At 43.7% G+C, this 12508-nt stretch overlaps 2 protein-coding genes across 2 annotated transcripts in view; one reads left to right on the top strand and one right to left on the bottom strand.

Annotated features, from left to right (window-relative positions):
- DOCK2 (dedicator of cytokinesis 2) overlaps positions 1-12508 on the top strand; it is a 411398-nt gene that overhangs the window by 189098 nt on the left and 209792 nt on the right. The gene's annotated exons all lie outside the window — the stretch shown is intronic.
- Positions 7788-12508, bottom strand: part of INSYN2B (inhibitory synaptic factor family member 2B) — a 119050-nt gene continuing 114329 nt past the window's right edge. The window contains exon 4 of the mRNA XM_008533016.2: positions 7788-10808. Within this exon, the coding sequence (XP_008531238.1) occupies positions 10622-10808 (187 nt within the window). The 3' untranslated portion in view covers positions 7788-10621. The remainder of the gene's footprint in view (positions 10809-12508) is intronic.

Below are 12508 nucleotides of genomic sequence, written 5' to 3'. Positions count from 1 at the left end.
GTGAACATTTCCGGAACACTTGTTGTATGACACACATGGTACTTTAAGTGCATTATCACATTTAATCTGCGAGGTTGGCAAAAATTATCATCCCCTCTCAAAGAGGAAGGAGCAATCAGAGGGTTTAATTCCCTTGTCCAGCATCCTATGCCTGGGAAGGAAAAAGCTAGTGTCCATACCCAGGTCTATAGGGTTCAAAGGCCACATTCTTAAGCATTTTGCTATACATGTCTAAGAAATTGTTTTCTTGAGATAAAATTAACTTAATTAAGAAGTTTCCTGAGAGAAAGAGTGTGTGTGTGTCTGTGTGTGTATGTGTGTGTTAGGAGGAGATCAGGGTGTGAATCAGATTACGAAAGAGGATAAACATTATATAAGAGACCTGAAATTCCAGTTGGTAACCAAAGATGGCATCATTAACTTGGGGGATCTTGCTCTTTGATATGGTAATGTGGATGGCGCATGTGTCCCGTGGGTGGGGAAGCTTTGCTTTAGTAGGGACTTTGGTAATTGCATATCAAGGAGTTGATGGCCTAAAATATATATGCAGAATATGGATTAGTGTCTCACCTCCCAAGGAACCCATAGCATACACGGGTAGAAGTCAGTTCTCAAGGTAGACTCCATGGGGCTGGGTCTCGTTCTCGCAGGATGTGAACAATTTGAGTAAGTGGAGAGGAAGTGTTAGGGCATTGTGCTTGCGAGCAGCATTTCTCGCCTTATCTCCATCTCCTGGTCTGTGAGAACTTCTCTCATTCCTCAAGATCGTCTTTCTTCGGTGACCTCATTGTTCTCTGTCCATTTTTCAATTACGGCATTGCCGTGTTGTAAGGGAATTTTCTCCTTGCCTATCCATGTTCCACAGTAGACTAAGATCCTTGAAGAAAGGGACTGTGTCCTATTATTGCTGAGGTTCTTGTCCGTAGGCCCAGGTCTCAGCGTGTAGCAGGAGCTTATCCAAGCTCTGCGTGTAAATGAATGGAAAGAACAAACTAGTTGAAAGTACAAATTAACGTCTAGCTTTAAAAGAATTGATATAAAAAAACAAGATGACAAAAGATTTGTTTCATGTTAGGTTTTCCCTTAGGATCTTTTTTATATAAAATCCCCAAATACTTTACTAGCCCTGTGTGGTAGAATTCCTTTAGACAAATTAAAGTTTGAGAGCTAGGGCATTAAAAGAGCTGGTTTTATTTTCCAAACCTTCCTTCTGTTCCATGATGAACCACAGAGATGGAAATTATGAGGAAATACGAGGTTCCTAAATTTGTTAAAATGGCTCCTGTATTCTCCCTGGTCTGCCAGCCCAGCAGACTTTTGCTCTGAGGAGAGAGTGCTTCCACATAATACATGCGCTGCAGCTGCTGCCATGATACTTTCGCACATGGCTCAGGAACCCATGCCTCGTGGTCCTGCAGGAGGTGAGCTTGGGCCCTGCAGAAGCTGAGGCCCATGCTGGGACCTCCACTGGCCACCCAGGGGCTGGCACCTGAGAGGGCAAGGCAGAGATCAAGTCTGGGAATTGTACTGCGAGTACTCGGAAGTGCATGACCAGTACGTCCTCATCCTAATGAAATTGCTTCCAAATATCTCAGTGCCTTTTGGCTTCTGTTAGTGGAGCTGGACAGATCTGATTTTGAACAAGTGATTTTAAGTGTGTTCTTAAAGGTAAGACTCCACGGTATCTCCTGTTCTATTTCCTGGCCCTTGGAGGATTTTAGAAACGTTAGGACTTTGGAATGTCTGCCATCGGGCCATTGACTGAGCACGCTCATGCCTAACATTGCTTTCTAAGGGCTGTGGAATTGGGGCGCAAAGTATGGAGTTTGAAAGGATTTTATTGGCTGGGAACTGGTCCTCCTTTTCTCAAGGAGTGAGGAGGCCTTATTTCATAACCAGACAGTCTCTTCACTTCACAGTTCTGCTCTTCAGTTTCCTTCTCTGTAAAATGGGGCTAATCATGGCTGTTACCTGTCGATCCCATGGTGAAAAAGGGAAGAAGGGCTTAACACACAGAAGGCCCTTGGTAAATAAGAGCCTTTATTGTTCTCCTTGAGTGCTGTGGCCTCCTACTTTGACACAAGTGTAATGGATCAGATTACAACTATTTTATGGCCCTGACTTGGGAGCTCTCCTGGATTTGTGAAGTAACATTAAACTGTCGCTGTGGCTGGGCTGTGAATAAAGTCCCCTTGAGGTGAATCGGCCACAAAGGCTTGAATCCCAGACCAGAGGAGAATTCCATCAGGGAGTGCCCTCCCCTGGGACTGTTGTTGAGGGCTGGAGCTGCCAGTGGAGAAACCCTGTTGGAACAGCTGCCAGTGAAACAGGCCGCAGGTCTCTGGTCCCTGTAGTCCCTGCCTAGGGCACTCGCTTTTTTAACTGACTCAAAGGAATCAATTCTGCCAAATGATCCTTTAAAATCAGCACCAATTTTTCTAGATTTATGCTACATTCATACAGTGATGCATATGTGCAGATATTAAATATTTATGATGTGTTTTAATAACATGAGAACGTTATATGACTTAAATATAAAGGCTTACAGGAATAGAACAAGAAAAACAACAAGAAAGTCATCAGGGACCCTAAAGGTCAGGGAAAGAAGAAATGTGGCCGTGGATCTCCCAAGGGCAGACCTGAGGACGCTGGTCTGCAGCTTAAATTATGCTGGTATCTTCTGCTTAAAGGACACGTGATTTGTACATTTCTGTAGTTTCACCTTTTCTGAAATGATTTTGCTTCCCTTTTATAATCAGGAAAAAAATGCCTCAAACACTGTTTCTTTAAAAATAGGAATTAATGAGGTGCTCAAACTTACTGAAGCCTTTTCATGTATATAATTTCTCTTTTCTTCTAACCAGCCTGTGAAGTCAGAAAGGCAAATGGTTTCATTTTAAAGACAGAGGTGGGGGACGGAGGTGAAGGTGCTTGTTCAAAATTGTGCAGAAAATCAGGGGCAGAAGTCAGGACTCCTGGCCTCGTCCTGATCTGTCTCTCTCCTCCCTGGACTGTTTTGCCTCTTAATGTTTTCATCTCCATATTTTCTTCCAACTCATTCAACAAACATCTATGAAGCATTTACAACATCTCAGGCAATGTGATAACCACTCGGAGGGGCCCAGAGCTGCAAACGGCAATCCCATCCCCCAGGACTGTGCTCCCTGGTGGAGAAGAGAGGGAGAAACTGACAAAAGAAGTGCCAAGATAATATAAGCAGCAGCCTGTACAAAGCCCCGTGAATCCTCAGAGGACAGAGTGACTGATCCCATGGCAGGGGCAGGGGATGATCAGAAAAAGTGACAGAGAAGAGGTGACATTTAAATTGCAACTTGCTGTGTGGCTTAGGAGTTAAGAGCCAAGCTCCTAAGTTCGGCAGACCTTGAAAGAACTCTAGCCTTCAACCACTTCATACTTGTGGACTTTGACAAATTGCTCATCTCCCTCCAAGCCTCGATTATTCTTCTGGAAAATGGAGGTAATCATAAGCTACCTTGTAGTAACTTTTGGAGGAATAAATAAGATAATGAAAGCAAAGCGTTTAATAATACCCCATTGTAACTTCAGGAAACTAGAGCCTTTATTATCATGATTAGTAATAGTATGGCTGCTATTCATTTATTCCCCAAAAATGAAAATTATTTCCCAAGGTAGGTAGGTAATGGAACAGTGTCCCAGGTAGATGGAACAGCATATGCTAAGTCTCTGATGTGTATTAGTCCCTGACTTTTTGGAAAGTGGTAAGGAGATGGGTATAGGGGAAAGCGGGGTAGTAGGAAGTTAGGCTATACATATTAGGTTGCAGTCAGATTGTAAGGACCCTTGTTTGCCATGGGAGAAGTTTTATGCTCTAGGATGGTGGGGGTGGAGGGGAGTGAGACTAGAGATATAAAAGCCAGAGAATGACACGGCCAGGTGTGTCTTAGAGAGATCCCCAGGCGGCTGGGAGGAGGCTGGATCTGAGGGAGCTGGAAAACGGTAAGGGAAAGCAGACGTTGAAGGCCAGTGCAGTGGTCCACGTGGCACAGACAAGGGCTCCTGATGTGGAAGTCTTTCGCTTCAATCCAACAAAGACTTCCTGGACTTAAGACTTTACAAGGTGAGGAAAGCGATTCCTACTCTCAGGACATTGAATGTATAGTGGGGAAAGGGGAAGAAAACTAGAAACAGCTATAACTGGGGACAAATAATCATCACAAGAGAGTAACAAGGACAGCATTAAGAGGGTCAAGAGGAGAGGGTGTGATGTCCAGGTGGGCGAATCGAGAAAGGGCATGTGTTCCTCCTGCCTGTGGGGTGGGTTCAGTGTGCTGGCTGGAAGAGCCCTCTGAGCCACTCTTGCCTTCAACAATTACGTGACTCAGCGCATTTGGCTCAGGAGAAAGCAGACTTTTTTGTCAGCATAACCAAGGGTGTCACAACACTGCGTGTGCTACCTGGAAACCAAGCCCAAGCACCGAGGAGAGGTCGCCGTGTTTAGCTGATGATTGAAAATACATATATATTGAGGTTCTGCCAGGAGAAAAAAAATTCAGGTTTCATCTGAGTGAAATTTAATATAATACAGTTATGGATTCTGAGAATTTGTGAAAGCCATTCATGAATATAGAGCTTTTATTTGCTTTGTTGCAAATAATTCTTTGGCGTGATGCTTATTGTCTTTTCATTTTCATTGTGGTATCCAAGGCAAAATGCTCTGCCTAAAATGCTTCTTTAGTTAGACAGACCCTGTCTCCTTTAAATTGCATTTTGTCTGAAATGGACTAGGTCACATGTAATAAATTCTGGCATTTTAATGGAAACATTACAATGAAAATAGTTAACAATCTGCTTTAATTTCAAAACTAATTTTCTCTTTCATATGGTAAGGCAGTATCTTGGTAAAATGTGCAAAATGCATTGGGATTTAATTATGGTGGCAATTTGTTCTGAAACAAGGTTAAGCTGGGCTGTCGCTATTCAGGATAAAGGTGTTGCGGGGGTGGTGGTAGGGCAGGATGGTAGTGGCTTGATGTCCCTGGGTTCTGAATGCCGTGTGGACCACAGTGGAATTAGAAGCCCTGGGCACATTAGCTGCTGAAGGCTCTAATTAGTGGAAGGCTGGATGCTCCTGGGTGCACAGACAGAGCCTGTACCCACCCATGTATCAGCCCCATGTGAGGACTGACAAAGAAAAAACTGGAAATCATTTCTTCGTGTCTCTCCACTAACATTTCATTCATTAACTTAGTCTTACAACAAATATTTGAATCCCATTGAGCTAAGTGCTGGAGATACAAAGGTGAGCAAAAATAAGCAGGGTTCCTACCTTAGGGAGATTATAGGCTAACAAAAGAGAAATACATTCATCAAAGAATGACACAAATATATGTACAAGGACAACTGTGCCAAGACCTTTGATGGAGGAGTCCCTGGTGTCAGTTGAGTGTGTTAAGAGGGGTATTTGGTGTGGTCTAGGGCAGTGGTGGTGGTAGTCATGGAAGGTCTTACCTGGGGAGTCCCAGCAGAGCTGGAAACTTGGGCAGAGAGGATGGCGTGGTGGGGATTACTCCAGGCAAAAGGAAAAGTGTATACAGAGCCTTTAGGGAGGGTTGCGGTGATGGGTCTGAGGAACTCAGGGTGGCTCAGTGTGACTGGAGAGCAACAGCGCCCGGGCCTGTGACGAGAGCTTCCACAGGAGAGGCCTGCAGGGCCTTCTGGGCCTTAGCGACAGACCTGGTCTTACTTCCTAAGTTTATTGGGAAGCCCTTGAATAGTTTTCAGTCAGAGTGTGACATGATTCAGAGCTAAATTTTGCAATGATTGCTTCACTGCTGCTTGGAGAATGTGCTGGAAGGGAAAGAGAGTGCATGTGAGGAGACCAGACAGGACGCCTCTGTGGGGGCCGGCTGAGGGAGAAGGGGGTTTGGAACAGCATGCCAGTAGGGGAGAGGCACGCCTACCTTGGAACCTGACTTAGTTGGGCGATGAGGAAACCAAGCTCTCGGTTTGCTCTCCATGGACTCAGGGTCCTGTAGGAGGCAGAAGGAAATCATAGATTTGGGAAACCACAGGAGTGGGGTGGTAGACATGATCAACAGGTGTTCAGGCTGTTAATTGGTTGAAAGAAGATGGGGAGGAAGTTTAGATGAAAGTTCCCAAAGAGGGGGTTATGACCATTAAGCCGGTCAGACATGGTTTGAGCCAAACTTTAACAGCGTTGGGTATGGATTTGTCCCTCAGCTCTTTTTATTGTGAGCCACGCTTGATTGGCATTATAATCATTAAACATCTATGTTTCTTGGAACTTAAAAAAAGAAATATGTTTTTAGCAAACAGCAAGTTGCCTCAAGCAGCTTAAAATGAGAGACTTTTCAAGCAATGGCTATATTAAGGCCTCTGCTCAGCTAATGAAGAAACTACCTGGAGCTCAGAATGGGTCTCAAGTCTAGTGTCAGTGGTTCCCGGAACTGCCCTGAGCCGTGATGTCCAGTAGGCCCTCACTCATTCCACCCCCGACTACATTGCTCCCGACGCTCACTAACCCGCGTGATTGCTGCAAACCCTGGGATCAAGCCTTCCTTAATTGCCATATGCTTAAAATAGCAGGGACCGGCTTCTTGCAGAGTCTTTCACTTCTCGGATATTTGATTCCATGCGTCAAGAACCCTTCATTCCCCAGAGTGCTATGCTGTGCTTTCTATGCCTGTGAATTCTCCCAGGTCACTGAGGACTTTGTTACTTAAGGTTCATTGTCATGGTTTCCAGTCTTAATAAGGCCAGGAGGAGTGCATTGCTTATCAACACTGCTTTTTCCCCTGAGAAAATTTTAAGCCTGTTTCTGAAAACCCACTGCAGCCCCATGAAGGCGTCTTCTGACCTCTCTCCCAATTAACTTCAATCAACAAATGAATGAACATGCATTTATTGAGCACCTGTTGCGTACCCTATATTGTACTCATGACTTTCTCCCACTTAATTACCAGGACTCCCTTGTGAGGCAAGGTTTATATGAAAAGGAATCAGAGGCGCTCAGAGGTTAACTTTCCCGAGGTCACCCAGCAAAAAAAAGGTAGCGGAATAATATCAAACTCAAGACTTCTGATTCTTTGTCCAGCTGTTTTTCCCCTCTAAATTGGTAAACAAGCTGGTTTTAGAGGGCTCATGGACAGTGTAGGAAAGAAATTTGAAACACACGATGGGAAAGTTGTTTTCTTTTCAGTTCTCTCTCAAACATCTCAGTTAGTCAAGTAGAAAATGTGTTTGGTGTCCAAGGGGCTTTAGCATGTGTTGAATATTTGCTAATTTCCCTTTTTAACAAAGAGAGCTGGACTCAGACTTAGCGCCTTCAACACTCCGCAGTCTCTAGCAAGAATTTAATAAAATTATTTTGATTTCATCTTCCATTTTTGGAACCTCATATTGGTTTTCCTCATGGTGGTGATATAAAGTTGCCTTTTAAGGAAGAAAATTATGGGAAAAATAATTAAAGAAAAATATTGAAAAATTATAGTTCAGGCGTAAGGGCAGAATAATGCTGTAGATAATAACTGTGCATCCACCTGCATGAGGCTGCGAGCTGCTCCCCTGATTCACACAGCCTCCCCTGCTCCCAGGACACGTGGGCCTTCGTGGGATCATTGTGGCGCTGAGTTCTGAATCTGTTCTTTGCTTATTTATTTCCTTGGGAAACATATAGAGGCCATTATAATGACAACTGTTGCTGTCATTAGGACCACGGAGGATCATTCTTAAGTTTAAATTTTACAACCCAAATCCACCCAAGCTAGTAATAGAGTCTTAAAACCTAGGAAAAATATTTAAGTTTATTGCAAAAGATAATATCCCATTTAAAACATTTTAGAAATTTACAAAACCTTACATCAGTACATAGTTTTTAAGAAGGTGCTCCACAGATGAGCTGGTATTCAGTTCCAAGTATAGTGAGTATGCATTTTTTTTTTAACTACAGAGAAAGCAGCTACATAAACTCCTGCAACTTAAGTTGATGTATTAGTCTTTTTCCTTTCAATTTTATAAAAGTAATTTTTGCTAAATTAATATCTCTCCATAAAACCGTATAACCTCAAGTACAGCATTTCTGTATACTATCACGGTAGATGTTACATAATATTTTACAAAGAAGCGATTTGCACACGAGTAGATGAGTATAGAGTTTTGGTATATGTATATATGTTTGCTTGTTTGTTTTCAAACATAGAGATGGTTGTTTTTGTTTAGCAGGAAGGTGTTTACTGAATTCATTTCCCTCCTAACGATTTTAAAGGTTCTGTTTTCAGAAGAGACCTCCTTCCCAGGTTCAGGTCCGTGGCCTGAGCAATGCTGTGTTGTGCTTTGGTATAGAATCATTATAGCCTAGTTTGGCTTTATTTCTAGAAATGTCAACAATTTCCAATCCCGATTTTATTTAATTCAGTATCAATATAAATCTATGGCAACATAGATGTCTTAATTATCCAGGGGCTGGATTATCCTGTTTGTGTGAGTTACCCCAGACACCTCTTCATCATTCCAGGCTAACTTTGGCAAATGACCCAGCTCGGCTCTGGGTCATTCTGCTCATTTGATGTTGGAACGTGCACAGAACTTATAAAGTAGGTAGAGTAGGTGTTTATATCTCCTTTCAAGAATGGACGAAACAGGCCCTGAAAATTTAAGTAATTTGCTCAAGGTTAGTGAAATAGATTGTTCTGTTGCCTGGGTCTCTTAATTCCAGGAACAGGATTGTTTTGATTGTAGTGTGCTGCCCGAGAATACAAATTAATTTGAAAATTAGCGTAAGCAAAGCAAATTAAGATGGAAGCTTTACTACAAGATAAAATTGTATGAGAGATCCCAAATGATTTTGCTGTATTGGATTATGCTCTGTGCTCTTCTTTTCCATTGTTGGGGCCAGCTGAGAGCTGATTGTATGGGTACAGAAAGATCTGTGGCTGTTAGCCAGTAGTAGCATATCTTATTAAAATGTGGCTTCTTAAGTATGACAAGTGTATTTATCTTAATTCTAACTTAACATTATGGATTCCGGTCCCATTTTGTGGGTTTAAACATTACACTAGAAACGGAACAAGAACATCTTGAATGACATTCCAAGACTTAAATAGTGCAAGCCGAGATTCCTTGCCAAATGTCCCTCTCCCTCTCGCTGAAATAGCTTTGCGCACTGCAGCGCTGTGACAGGGGAGGGTGCAACTGCTGGAGTGGTTTGCTCAATTAGTCTCAATTTGCAGTGGGGTACGTACATCCCACGTTCACCTAGGATGCTGCGCTCTGCAAAGACGCTAACTCAGACACCCGATCTTCAGCAAAGGGGATTATGAAATGCCTTCTTCCCTGAATGCATGTTGAGCCGGGGGATCCCTTTTCTAAGCAGCATCACTCCAAGCACAGGCTGGTAGAGAACTTAACGAGAAGGAATATGAGCCTTACCAACCAACCTCTCATCCCCAAGAGTATGTAGCAATTACTTAATTATATTACTTTGGTAGTTTGCTCAGCCGTGCAAGTTTGACTGGACCCACATGTATGGAAGTCTTGTCAAAAGAGTGAGCCAGACTTTAAAGGAATTGAGACTTTGGGAAGGAGAGGTCTTTAATACTAAAATGGAAAGAAATATATCCTCATCTCTCGTCCTCCTTCTCCAGTCAGGTGACCATTGCCCGGTCACCAGGAAGGGCGATTGTGTAGACTCATATACTTTTGAACCAATCTACAAGACTGTTGCAAGGATGAATGGACAAGAACCAGTGTTGTGTTTTATCTTAGTCTTATTTATGTTACTGGTGAGATGAAACAGACAGACAGGATCCTGGATCTCATGATCTTAAATGTTGCAGTGAAATTAACTGTGGAATCTTAAAGCTCAAACTCAAACCAGATCTCACCCATTTGTCAGGCGGTCCCAGGCCCAGGCTGAGAAGCGTGATGGTTTAAGTGGGCCCTGGAGCAGCTACAACTGCAGGGTAGTCACACCAACAAGTTCCTTGTACCCTGCGGTGACATCACTCTGCCATGGACTGCAAGGCCCACACAACATGCAATGACAAATCCTTGATTTTGGACCAAGGGGCTAGTTAAACATGAAAATGACCCAACCCACCAGGTGATCTTGCATGTTTATGCCCTGTCCACTTCTCTTGTGCTTGTGTATGCCAATATCTTAGAAAACTGCCAGTTTATGTATCTAATTTTTTCTGTAGTTTCTGCTTATAACCCTACTCTAGCTTTCTGCTCTGCACAACATTTTTCTTCTTTCTTTTGGGATGATGAACTCAGGATGGAAAGGAAGCACTTAGCATCACAGAGGTATTGGAAAGTGCGAAGGAGGCTTTGCTCATGGTAGGAATCCAGACTCGCAAACCAGGATGTGGCCTGGTTGAGTGTGACAAGGAACTAGGCAAGTGGTCACTCTAGGGTCTGTGAAGTCCTCAGCAAGCAATGGTGCTCACTCAGGTGAGGTTGGTGGTCAGGTGTCCTGCAGTGGCTTTCCCATTTCTCAGGTCGCAGGTCAAGAGGCCCACAGCCTGGGGCCTTTGCTAAGAAGCAGAGAAGGCCTGAGGGCAGTGGTTTCCCCACCTCAGGGAGGTATGTGGGGAGGGCAGAGGGAAGGGTCTCAGCCAGCTCAGATCCACCAGAAGCATTTCTTCTTCACCTTCTTGGTTTTCCGCCTTAAGTCCTGTTTCTCAGGAACCGGGGGTTCTGCTGGGGACTTTGGTGGGGGAGATGCCTCCTCAACTGGTTCCGCTTCCTCCATACTCTGTAGAACTTCATGGAACCTGCCTTCCTGCTGCCGAAAATCATACTCTACACTGAAAAACACAGAAAGGAAAAAAGGAAAGTAAATTCAAATCGGCAAATACTGATTTAGCATCACCAAGTGTCCAACTGACATGGAAGAGCATGGGCTTTGAGATCAAGTCCCAGGTGTTTAGGTACCTACTGGCTGTGTGACCTTGGGAAAATTGTGCCACCTCTCTGAACCTCCAGTTCCTCCATTGATTGAATTGGCATCTGTAATGCTTTCCTCTGGGGGATGTTCTTAAGTTTAAATGAGGCATATAATGTGGCAGCCTGATGGTAGGTGTTAGTAAATATTGCTCCAATCTCTCTCTCACATTTGTTTCATGCTTCTAATTGTTAATTCTTTTTACACGTTATGCATGAAAACTGCCTCATTATGCAAGATTTAAATAATACGGTGGAATATACAGTAAAAACTGACAACTCAGTTTCCTCATCTATAAAATGGACATAATAGCACTATCTCAAAGGCTTTCTTCTGAATTAATATGCATATTAAGGAAGTGAAGAATATAAGTGAAGTATTTAGTGCCTGGCATGTGGTAAGCCCTCCATGTATGTTAGCTTCTATTACTGTTATTATCATCATCATCAACTTTACTACCACTACTATGTTATGTCTTGCTCTTTGCCTTGCTTCTCAGCTCAACAGTGTATCTTGGAGAGCTCTACACATACGCTTTCCTCATAAAACATTTCATCAATGCAGACATGTTTAAACATTCTCCTTTGATGGGCATTTCCTAATCTCCACTTTTTTGTTTTTTTGCTATTTTGTTTGTGTGTTTTGGAGTCGTTAATGTACAGGCTCCATTGTATTGTCTATACACAAGTCTGTGTGGAACATGATGCCATCAGGGACCAGGGTTCCCAGAGATTGAGAGAGTCGGAGAGTAGGGAGTGCAGAAGCTCTGGCCTGTGCACAGGGGGTGCTCACGCTCCCCCAGATCTCTGAGGGTTTGGGAATTAGGCCAGCAGGTGTCAGGGACTGTGAGCCTGCTTTAGAGCCAGGCCAGAAAGAACGAATCCTGCAGACATCCCTGCAGGCTGTGCCTGGGCTCCCTCTGCCATTAATTGTCTATTTCCTCCCTAGGAGATTTACTTCTGGAGGAGTTTCCAGGGCCTGGACTTGTAAAAGGCTCTTAAGCTTTTAACTGTGTTTGTTACCTGGTTGCATATTAGAACTCTCAGAGGCCCAACCATGAGGAGCCAGTGTGGGAGCGTGGAAAGTGGAGGAAATGCAGAGTCACGAAAACAGTGCATTCTCCTTGCTTAGTGAGGAGGAAAATGGAATGTTTCATGAGGAAGACGAAAAGACCCTGCGTTGGTTTGTGATGTAGCACGACTGGCCAAAGCCTTTTTACCCAGCAAGGGCTGAAAAGGAGCTGTCATTAAAGGGGCGCTTGTCCTTGTCTGCTATCCCCACGTCACCTCCCAGACACCCAGGAGTAAACGCTGCTGAAAAGGCAAATCGTGATTGCTATGCATGGCTAACGAAGCCCCAGACGGTGCCTTGTCACTGGGCATTCTGAGATGGGATAAGCTGAAGAGTCAAAAGAGCCAGGAGGCCTGTTTTGTAGCCAGACCGATGGGGTATCAGTGCTTAGGGAGCATCGGGGAGGGGTGTCTGATTACTTTGTTTCTGTATTTTTGTGTGTGTGTGTGTGAGGAAGATTGTCACTGAGCTAACATCTGTGCCAATCTTCCT

The sequence above is a fragment of the Equus przewalskii genome, chromosome 13 (assembly GCF_037783145.1).
Source record: "Equus przewalskii isolate Varuska chromosome 13, EquPr2, whole genome shotgun sequence".
Lineage (NCBI taxonomy): Eukaryota > Metazoa > Chordata > Mammalia > Perissodactyla > Equidae > Equus > Equus przewalskii.
This window is presented reverse-complemented; position numbering and strand designations above follow the sequence as displayed.